General features: G+C 49.0%; 2 protein-coding genes across 8 annotated transcripts in view; one reads left to right on the forward strand and one right to left on the reverse strand.

Moving 5' to 3' along the window:
- Nucleotides 1-2170: 2170 nt before the first annotated feature.
- LOC146348226 (zinc finger BED domain-containing protein 4-like) lies at nt 2171-7016 on the reverse strand. 2 transcript variants are annotated; one of them, XM_084852629.1, is made up of 3 exons: nt 6936-7016; nt 5498-5882; nt 2171-5208 (listed from the first exon to the last, which is right to left on the reverse strand). In XM_084852629.1, exon 3 carries the CDS (start codon nt 4501-4503, stop codon nt 2902-2904), a length of 1602 nt encoding a protein of 533 aa, XP_084708755.1. In that variant the 5' UTR covers nt 4504-5208; nt 5498-5882; nt 6936-7016; the 3' UTR covers nt 2171-2901. The 2 variants fall into 2 exon arrangements, with proteins under 2 accessions (XP_084708755.1, XP_084708754.1); XM_084852628.1 differs by having other exon boundaries at nt 6678-6990.
- A 2669-nt stretch (nt 7017-9685) lies between these two features.
- The window catches only part of POMGNT1 (protein O-linked mannose N-acetylglucosaminyltransferase 1 (beta 1,2-)), a 40967-nt gene continuing 39866 nt past the window's right edge, over nt 9686-10786 (forward strand). For 3 of the 6 annotated variants that reach the window (XM_084852619.1, XM_084852624.1, XM_084852622.1), the window contains exon 1: nt 9686-9774. The gene's annotated coding sequence lies outside the window, so the exon portion shown is untranslated. Of the gene's footprint in view, nt 9775-9822; nt 10200-10786 lie in introns of those variants that run through there. The other 3 variants (XM_084852623.1, XM_084852626.1, XM_084852625.1) reach the window with 2 other exon arrangements.

Genomic DNA, 10786 nt, shown 5'->3' on the forward strand with positions numbered 1-10786 from the left:
AGTGCATCAGGATGCATATAGAGACCGTGGGGCATGTGTGGACCACTGGGCAGTTGCGCTCCAAATGGAAGGCCCTGAAGCGCTCCTTCATTAAGGAGGGGATGGGTGCAGCAGAGAGGAGGGCACCGTTGTTGAACCCCCCCACATGCTACTGGAGGATCCGGAAAGTGTGGGTACAGGCGGGCAAGCCTGCATTTTCACAGAGACATATGCCTGGTAAGTTATATTTATCCCATCCCATCATCAAGCTTGACTGAATATGAAAACAATGTGTAAGGTCTGCCACTCCTCTTGGACACTACCAGTCTTATTCTTATTCCCATCCCATGTCCCTCCAGTCCCAGCCCTTTTTGCAACCACCCCTCCTGCAAAAGCCCACCTGAAAATGAAGCAATCTCTTTGTGGTCTCATGTGGAAACAAACAAATCCTGACATTTAGCCTGCAATCCTATGCTTGTTTGACAGAAAGAGGTCCAGCTCCCATCATCTTCTGGCCACTTTGGCTGGCTGAAAAAGGCATGCTGGGAACTGCATTACTTTTTCCTGTACAACCACATGCATAGGATTATGCAGCCCCCTGGCTACAAATCATATTACACACTGACACACTGTCCATTTCTGGTGAAAGGCTGCTGCTGCTGAGACTGACACTAGCAGCAGCAGGACCAGCCTCTCGGTGGGTGCACGTCATCCTTATTTATGTAGTGATTGCTGAATTTTTGCACCCCAACCTTTCTACCAAGACATTGGCACCCAAGTCAACTGATGAGCAAGTGTTGAACTGGGAGCTTGGAGATCCAGGTATAGTCCACTCAGCCATGGAAGCTCGCTGGGTGACTTTGGCACAGTCAGAAAGCCCCAGCCTACCTCACTGTGGTGTTGTTGTTGTGAGGGTTAAATGGAGAGGAAGAGGATGTGAGCCGCCTCGGGTTCCTTGCGCTAGGAAAAAAGGTGGGATTTATGCAATGCATAAATAGAATAAATAAATACCATGACATAGCAAATGTAGAAATGCAGTACCAGTTCTGTGGGGTGACTAAAAGTGCAATCTGTGCATGTGTACAGAAGTCCAACAGTCCCCATCATGCAGCCAAAACTGTCAATACTGTCTAATCAGCCTCCTTAATTATCACCTCAATAGACCTTGTGGTGGGAGGACAGAATCTGTGGTTCTTATGGTAGCAAGCCTAGGACTTGGAAACGGTGATAAGACGGATCAATGAATGACTGTGGTTTTGTTCACTCATCGCATATATAACTGAATTCATTCTGTTACTGTGACATTCCACAGCTGCGCATCGTGCACTGCTGGCGGAGAAGGCATTGAGGGCTGCAGGGAGAGAGGGAGGAGGAAGAAGCGGAGGAGGAAGAAGCGGTGGAGGCGCAGCAGCAGCCCAAGGATGAGCCCGAATCACAGCCAGCAGCAGGAGGAACAGCATCTGTGGAGGAAGGCCACCCTTCTTCCACAGATGAAGCCCCTCCTTGGTACTCCTCAGGCATCTGCTGGGGGATGTCCAGAGGCTCAACAGGACCTGTAAGTCCTACAGAATGGCACCTGAGCTAACACCTCTGCCTGCAAGATGCATATTGTGATTTATTCTTCTCTTTCTACACACAGGTGATGACCTTCAAAGAAGGGTGGAGGCCATCGAGCGGGCATTGCACATCTGACCTGAGGCCTGCAGCTAGCAACCAACATTTCAATTGTTTTTGTTTTGTTTTTTTAAATTCTGTTCTGTTTGTTTAAAGTTCTTTCTGCCCTGCCCTGAAAAAAAAGTAAACAATTTCTTGGTTCAAGTCAAGAGATATAATTTTTTAAATCTAGATCATTTTACACAATGATCTCTCTGTTTGCTTACTGTTCCACAAACTGCAACAAGAATGCTTTCCAAGCTAAACAATCCCAGCTGCTGTAAGCTTCCCTCATGGGGAGATGCTTAGCATCCCTGATGTTACAAAGTATGCTTTATTTTACATGGATGTGCATATCACATACATGTAAACTAAACACATACCAGAGGGATCTTTACACATAGAACTCTTGGTGCTTAGGAAAACTCAATACCCGCAAAAGCTGAGGGAGTCAGAGAGAGACCACAACAAGGTCTTTGAAAGCAATTCAAAGATCTATGAAAGAAGAATTGAAAATGAATTAAAAGCACACAGCAAGGGAATTAGAACTGTACATACATTTGTGGAATCAGAATCATACTAACATTCAGAGGGATAAAGATACACATATAAAGTCAATAGTGAAGTACACTAGGATGCATAGAAAATTGTGTGTGTGTAGTAGGAATGTATGCTGTATAGGCCGCCAGACACAGGCAGCGCAACTGGACTCTGCATGTCAGTGTGAACTATACAAAGCACTGCCACATATCACCACTGCTTTGGGCTCTGCCCAGGCCAGACAGGGACTGCTTGTTTGGACAAAACAAGAACAAGATGGCCACAGTGTGGAATATGTGCACTGCTGGTGGTACAACCACTACTCTGTAAGTTGCCTCTTCTACATGCACATTTGGAAATGGTGTTTTCTCTACCAACTGAAAACGTGCATGAACTTGGGGTCACACTCACAATCACATGATTCTGCTTCAGAACTTGGGGTCGCATTAGCGGCAGTATCATCATCAAAGGGGTCCTTGATGACTGCTCTACTATGCTGACAGTTTCAGCTGGTAGTGGTGGAGGGAGGTGCTGCTTGGGAATCCATTCCCTGTTGGAACGTACGAAGGCAAGGGTGGAGACATATTCTAGTGTGAGTCTACTTTGGTGGGTGGTGACAATGTTGTCAGTGGTGGAGAAAAGCCTTTCAGAGGACACACTGGAGGCAGGGCAAGATAGATGCCAAATGGCGACTTTGGTCAGATTTGGCCAAACTCCATGTTTTGTGTCTCAGTATAGGAGAGGATCACTCTCTGGGCTGCTGTGCGTTTCCGAGAAACTGTCTCTGGCATAAGCTTCCAGTACCTGGATAGCCACATCATGACCTGATCCTTTCCTGGCTCTTTTTGCACATTTCTCCTGCGCAGTTACACCGAGCTCCACTGCCATTGAGGAGTACAAGTAGAACTTGCCACAAGATGCCCCTGTATCTGTATGTCGTGGTGGTGCAGCTGCTGTGGCGTCATCGCCCTTCCTGCTGGTGATATTGCTGCTGCAGGTATTATCTTCAGGGGAGGTAGCAGTCCTACTAGCCTCACTCTTCCCCAGCTCCTTCTCATCCAGAACATCTCTCTGGTAGCACTCCATGACTTTCTCTGTCAAATAGCTTTTTAGACTTTGGTAGTCAGGGTTCTGGTTTTGCAGCACCTCCCTCGTTGTGCTATCCCGGAACCGCAGTTCAAGGAATGAGGCAGCAGTGTATTTCATGTCCCCCCTCATCAAAGTGATGTGTTTGTTGGTGCCCAGCTCCTGCAGAAGGAATTCAGCAAGCCCAACTGCAGGGTTGGGGACTTGACTGCCTACAGCACTGGTGCGCTTACAAAGCCCAGCACGGAATTTTCTCAGCACCCCCTCTATAATACTCAGCACAGGTAGAACTTGGCCCAGTGTAGCATAGTCTGCACTCAGGAGTGTTGTGCATTCATCAAATATTTTTAGAATGTCAACCAGGTCTTGCATCAAGACCCACTGCTGTGGTGTGACAAAAAGTTTGGAATGGTGTTGTTTCTCAATAACGTAATCATTTATAGCAGCTCTCTGCTCACAGAGTCTCTGTAGCATATGCAATGTGCTGTTCCGGCGTGTGCACACATCCAAGATGAATTTGTGTTGTGGAAGACCACGGCTACGTTGAATGGTGCCTATTGCCTCCATTGCTGAGCAGGACTGCCTGAAGTAGGTGCAAATGGATCGGGCCACCTTAAGTAGCTTGCCTATTTTAGAAGATGCATTGCTCAATCCCAAATGCACCACAAGGTTCAAACAGTGCGTAACGCACTGAACGTGGTTTAGCGCTGCAATGCAGACTTTCAGGTAGTTGGAGGCATTATCTGTTGCTAAACAGCCCACTGTTAGATTTAAGGGGGCGAACCAGGACTGAACAACACCACTGATGTTATTTGTAATGCTTTCTGCTGTGTGTGTCCCTGAGAACACTGTGAGGGCCAATGTCGCTGTTCTCCAAGTCAGTCTGCAGCTCTCATTGATGGATACCCATCGTGCAGTGACACACAGATAAGACTGTGTTTGATTGCTTGTCCATGTGTCACTTGTTAGATGAATACCTCCTCCAACTGCACGTTTCAAATCCTGTTGGAGCACCCTTCTGATTTCAGAAGCCAGGGCTGGAATGGCAATGCCACTAATGTAGTGACGAGAAGGGACATCCCACCAAGGGCACAATTCCTTCACGAAGTCCCGGAAGGACTCCTCTTCCACCATGGAGAAGGGCAGCATGCATCGAGCAACGAACTCTGTCAGGGCTCGATTCAACCTTGCTGCCTGGACGCTGTCAGATGGGAATTTCTGTGTCAGCGTGAGGCATTTTTCCATTGACACCTGCCTCTTAGCCAAGTTGCTTTCTGTGCCCTTCTCACCCGGACCACTTTGTGTTAGGTCTTTGCAAGATGAGGCAAAGAAGGCGGTAATGCTTTTTGGATGGTTGTGACAGAGACTTGCCTTTACTATCTTTGGGCACAAGAAGCGCGTGATGCACCTCCACGTGTCGCCTCATGGCAGACGTGCCCACTCGTCCGCAGCCCCCTTCCTTCCCTAGGCGCACATGGCTTCTACAAACACCACAAACCATGACATAACGGTCATTTTTTGCATATCTGAAGAAGCTCCACACACCATCTTTTCTTTGGGGAATGGGGGTATCAGTTTCCGATGAGGCAGCATCGGGAGCTGCACGTTTCCGTTCATCTCTGCTTGTGGATGGCGTTGTTGGTGGCATTGTTGATGGTGATGACGAGCACGTAGCAGAGGATATTTGTTCCTGAGGTTTGGGATGGCTTCCAAAGAACCCAGCAGGCTGGACCACAGAGTCAGACTCAATCTCAGCAGGGACAATGGGATAGAAGGGCTCCTCATCTTCTTCGCTATCTGGATCACTGCTGAAACTAAGTCCTCTAGCCTTTTTTTCGAAATCACGTGAACCGCTGCCCACGAGGTAATTACCAGCAGGCAGCTCTGGACCTGGTTCATCTTCTGTCCCACTTTCGCTCTGTGACGGAGGGAGGACAGTTGTGGGCGTTTCTGTAAAGATTCCAAATAGATAGAAGCGGAATTTCATGAGAAATGCACCTTTTACACATGAGAAGAGAATAAAACTGTGTACTTCTAGAAATCTATGAAACATAGCTTGGAATTGCGATCAACATTACACAAGGTGCAGATGTAAGCTACTACTGCACTAACACTGAGAAAACACATGAAACAGGATGCAAAAAAAATGTACAGACTTCAAAGCTCCACGAGAGTTATCTAAAACTGTCATCACTGCTAAAAGTCTGAAAAGCATGGGGGAGGATTGACTGAGTCTTACCAGATCATCCTTTGGAATGACGTAGACTTTGTGACTTTCATTCCGCTGCTGTAGCATCTCCTTGGGAAGATTTTCATCTGCTTTGGAGACACTGCCCTTCTGCTCACGATCCATGAACTTTCTTCCTGTTCCTCCAGAGTTGTGGCTGGCTGTGCCTGTTCCTGTGCCACTCTCTGTGGCAGTATTTGGTGGTGTGTGCTGCGTACGCTTGCGGGGTGGACTGGTGCTGGGGCTATTGTCACTGGTCACACCTCGGGCTTCCTCCTATTCCAACTCCTCCAAATATCGGTGAACTGCAACCTCCGCGCTCAATCTCGCCCAGCGTCCATACATCTTTTGAGTGCTGGATTGACTATGGGTTCCTCTTTTCTCCAAGTTCATGTCTCTGGGCAGGAGGAGACATAAATACATGCGGTGGAGGTGGTAAGATAATTACTCAGGAACGTATTTCACTATGGCAAAGCTGAAATCATGTGAACAGCCTACAATCGCAGATATAGTGCAGTGTAAAAGTGGTTTGAGGGTGCTGCTGGAGGACGGAGTCCATCCATGCAGCCTGAAAAACACAGGATGATGGAGGATGGAGTCCTTCTCAGGCCTAAACACAGGATGCTAGCGGATGGAGTCCATCCATGCAGCCTGAAAAACACAGGATGATGGAGGATGGCGTCCTTCTCAGGCCTAAACACAGGATGCTAGCGGATGGAGTCCATCCATGCAGCCTGAAAAACACAGGATGATGGAGGATGGAGTCCTTCTCAGGCCAAAACACAGCATGCTAGTGGATGGAGTCCTTCTCAGGCCTAAACACAGCATGCTAGTGGATGGAGTCCTTCTCAGGCCTAAACACAGCATGCTAGTGGATGGAGTCCATCCATGCAGCCTGAAAAATGCAGGATGATGGAGGATGGAGTCCTTCTCAGGCCTAAACACAGCATGCTAGTGGATGGAGTCCATCCATGCAGCCTGAAAAACATAGGATGATGGAGGATGGAGTCCCAGCACCCCCACACAAGGCCCAAGCCCCCAAATAAAGGCACCCATTTTGCATCCCATGGGGGGAAGCTGCCTATTGGAGGCTGCTGGAGGATGGAGTCCTTTGCTGCTGGCCTTCCCCCACCACCAAAAAATCACTAAATAGAGGCACATTCATGTAAAGTAAATATATCAAAGAACATACCTTCACTGTAATAAAGATTGAACTGCAGTGCCGTAGAACAGGGACACAAACACACTCCTGTTGCAGCTGGACACGGACACTCTGTCTGCAGTAGCAGCGGTGCCTCTGGTCTCTGGAGCAACTGAAGTGACCGCCACTATGTATGAAGGCGGGAAAAATGGTTGGACTCCCTCCCCTCCCCCCCCCTCGAGTTCCCTCCCCTCAATGAACTTATCTTCCGGGTGGGGTAGGGGGGTGGCCTGGAGGGATCTCAGTCACCTGACCTCACTTGACCTCACGTCCACCAGTCTTTTTTGTTGTTTATTTGGTCAGTCGCTTCCGACTCTTCGTGACTTCATGGACCAGCCCACGCCAGAGCTTCCTGTTGGCCGTCGCCACCCCCAGTTCCCCCAAGGTCGAGTCCGTCACCTCCAGAATATCATCCATCCATCTTGCCCTTGGTTGGCCCCTCTTCTCCAGGGTATCCTGTCTTCTCATTATGTGGCCAAAGTACTTTAGTTTTGCCTTTAACAAAACTCCCCTCAAGTGAGCAGTCTGGCTTTATTTCCTGGAGTATGGACTGGTTTGATCTTCTTGCAGTCCAAGGCACTCTCAGAATTTTCCTCCAGCACCGCAGTTCAAAAGCATCTATCTTCCTTCGCTCAGCCTTCCTTATGGTCCAGCTCTCACAGCCATAGGTGACTAGGGGGAATACCATTGCTTTAACTATGCGGACCTTTGTTGTCAGTGTGATGTCTCTGCTCTTCACTATTTTATCAAAATTTGTCATTGCTGTCCTCCCAAGAAGGAAATGTCTTCTGATTTCCTGGCTGCAGTCAGCGTCTGCAGTAATCTTTGCACCTAGAAAAACAAAGTCTGTCACTGCCTCCACGTTCTCTCCCTCTATTTGCCAGTTATCAATCAAGCTGGTTGCCATAATCTTGGTTTTTTTGAGGTTTAACTGCAACCCAGCTTTTGCACTTTCTTCTTTCACCTTCGTCATGAGGTTCCTCAGCTCCTCCTCACTTTCAGCCATCAAAGTGGTATCATCTGCATATCGGAGATGGTTAATGTTTCTTCCAGCGATTTTAACTCCAGCTGATGGACTTCATCAAGCCCAGCACGTCGTATGATGTGTTCTGCGTACAGGTTGAATAGGTAGGGTTAGAATATACAACCCTGCCGTCCTCCTTTCCCAATCTTAAACCAGTCCATTGATCCATGGTCTGTTCTTACCGTTGCTACCTGGTTGTTATACAGATTCCTCAGGAGGCAGACAAGATGACTTGGTATCCCCATACCACCAAGAACTTGCCACAATTTGTTATGATCCACACAGTCAAAGGCTTTAAAACAGTCAATACAACAGAAATAGATGTTTTTCTGAAACTCCCTGGCTTTCTCCATTATCCAGCGGATATTGGCAATTTGGTCTCTAGTTCCTCTGCCTTTTCTAAACCCAGCTTGTACATCTGGCAATTCTCGTTCCATGAATTGCTGGAGTCTACCTTGCAAGATCTTGAGCATTACATTACTGGCATGTGAAATAAGTGCCACTGTTCGATAGTTTGAACATTCTTTGGTGCTTCCCTTTTTTGGTATGGGGATATAAGTTGATCTTTTCCAATCTGGTGGCCATTCTTGTGTTTTCCAAATTTGCTGGCATATGGCATGCATCACCTTGACACCATCATCTTGCAAGATTTTAAACAGTTCAGCTGGGATACCGTCATCTCCTGCTGCCTTGTTATTAGCAATGTTTCTTAAGGCCCATTCAACCTCACTCTTCAGGATGTCTGGCTCTAGCTCACTGACCACACCATCAAATCTATCCCCGATATTATTATCCTTCCTATACAGATCTTCCGTATATTCTTGCCACCTTGTCTTGATCTCTTCTGCTTCTGTTAGGTCCTTGCCATCTTTGTTTTTGATCATACCCATTTTTGCCTGGAATTTACCTCCGATGTTTCTAATTTTCTGGAAGAGGTCTCTTGTCCTTCCTATTCTATTATCATCTTCCGCTTCCGCGCATTGCTTGGTCAAAAATAATTCCTTATCTCTCCTGGCTACCCTCTGGAATTTTGCATTTAATTGGGCATATCTCCCCCTATCACTGTTGCCTTTTGCTTTCCTTCTTTCTTGGGCTACTTCCAGTGTCTCAGCAGACAGCCATCTTGCCTTCTTGGTTTTCTTTTTCTTTGGGACGTTTTTTGTTGCCGCCGCCACATTTTCCAGTACAAAAGCAGCGTCTGTATAAGAAAAACCATCCAGTGGGACGCAGCCCTGACTGCCACCAAGGCTCCTCTTCTGTTTTCTCTTTTAGGGCACCATCCTATGCATATTTAGACAGAGAGAAGTCCCACAACTCCCACCATGCCCTGGGGCATACCGGAAACTGTAGGGCTCATTTCCGTCTAAACATGCGTTGGATTGCGCCCTCGGGATGCGGTCTTACGCACGTTCAGACGGAAGAAAGTCCTACAACTCCTAGCTTGCCCCGCCCAGGCTGGCTGGCCGGGGCACGCTGGGAGTTGTAGGGCTTTTCCCCGTCTAAACTCGCATAGGATCGCACCCTCAGCCGATCTCCCACCGGCTCCTCTTTGCGTACCTGCCCTTCTCAGCGCAACCGGAGTGGGCGAGCGGCGCTTGGCTGGTGTCCCCCGCCTGGGCCTTGACGCACGGCAGAAACGGAAGGGGGGCAGCCTCCCTGGGGGACCCGCGGAGAGCTCCTAGGCTGTTTCACCCCTTTCGAGGGCGGGACGAAAGCGTCAAGAGGCGGCCAGGAGAGCCAATCTCGCCGTGCGGCAGGCCCGCTCCTCTTTCCACCCCTCGCCTGCAACACAGAGGCTCTCCTCCTCCTCGGGCGCTCCGCCCGGCCACCTCCACTTCCCCCGACCCGGCTAGCCGCCTTGCCTGAGCCGTCTCCTTTAAGCGCAGGCTGCTAGCGGTATATCCCGCGCCGGAAGGAGAAAGGCGCGTCGGTCTCAGCCTGGCGGAGAAGATCCCCGTGGCTGGTCGGAGAAGCGGAGCAGCTGCTGCCGGCCTCGCCGTGGCGCGAGCTCTGCGTGGCGCCTGGCTATGGATAGAGCTCCGATCTCAGCCCCCTTAAAAGGCAGTAAGTAGATATGGCCCGTTGGGGCTGTGTGTGTGTGTGTGTGTGTGTGTGAGAGAGAGTGAGAGAGTGAGAGAGAGAGAGAGAGATCCATTTGGAAATCGGATCATCCCCTTTTCCGAGACTCTATGATCCGTTTTGCATCATCACCGTCCACCCCCCTTCCGTTGTTGTTGTCTGGTTTTGGCGTCACCCTTCCGAACTCGCTCCGCTGGACTGTGACTCAACCCCGTTTACTCGGTCTGCCCTTAATAACGGTTGGGTAGGAGGACAGGAAGGCCTGGCGTGCTGTGGTCCATGGGGTCACGAAGAGTCGGACACGACTGAACAACAACAACAGGAGGGGTTAGGAGGATCTTCCGGAGTCTCAGGCGTCGCGCTCGAGCGTTGTTTTAAGTCGCTCCCACCCAGCCTGTTTCTTTCACAAGGTAACCATCCCTCATTCCCCACCCCCTGAATTTAGGGCCTGAATGCATTGGATTCTATTTATTTCAGAGAGTGCAACACTGCTTTCCATTTGCCTTCTACTGAGGCTTGTGAAGGGAGTTGAAAATGGGTCATGATGGAATAAAAAGTAACTGTGGAAACTTGGTTTTGTTGCGGTGTATCAGCTACGGTGCCCCCAGATGCGTTTTTGTGTAGCTGTGCATGATACAAGTGGGGTGAGATTCTGATCGTGTTTACTTAGAGGTAGATCTCATTGTTTTCAGCATGACTTATTTCCACGGAAATGTACTTAAGGCTGCAGCTTACGTGCTGCCCCCACTCCTGTTCCCCTTGTGTGAAGGAGGCTAGAGATTCTCCCTTGGGATAAGTACACATAATCAGCTTAGGTGTGTTGGCAAATGTGCAGTATGCTTTTATCTCGCAATAGGAAACTACCTTATACTGAATCAGACCCTTGATCCGTCTAGTTCTCCCACAGGGGAGAGGATGTGGTAGTGCCACCTTCCCCAACCTGGTGCCCTCCAAATGTTTTGCACTACAACTCCCATCAGCCCTAGCCAGCATGGCA

The sequence above is a fragment of the Heloderma suspectum genome, chromosome 4 (genome assembly GCF_057233095.1).
Source record: "Heloderma suspectum isolate Gila_16-S chromosome 4, 16-S_ref, whole genome shotgun sequence".
Taxonomy (NCBI): domain Eukaryota; kingdom Metazoa; phylum Chordata; class Lepidosauria; order Squamata; family Helodermatidae; genus Heloderma; species Heloderma suspectum.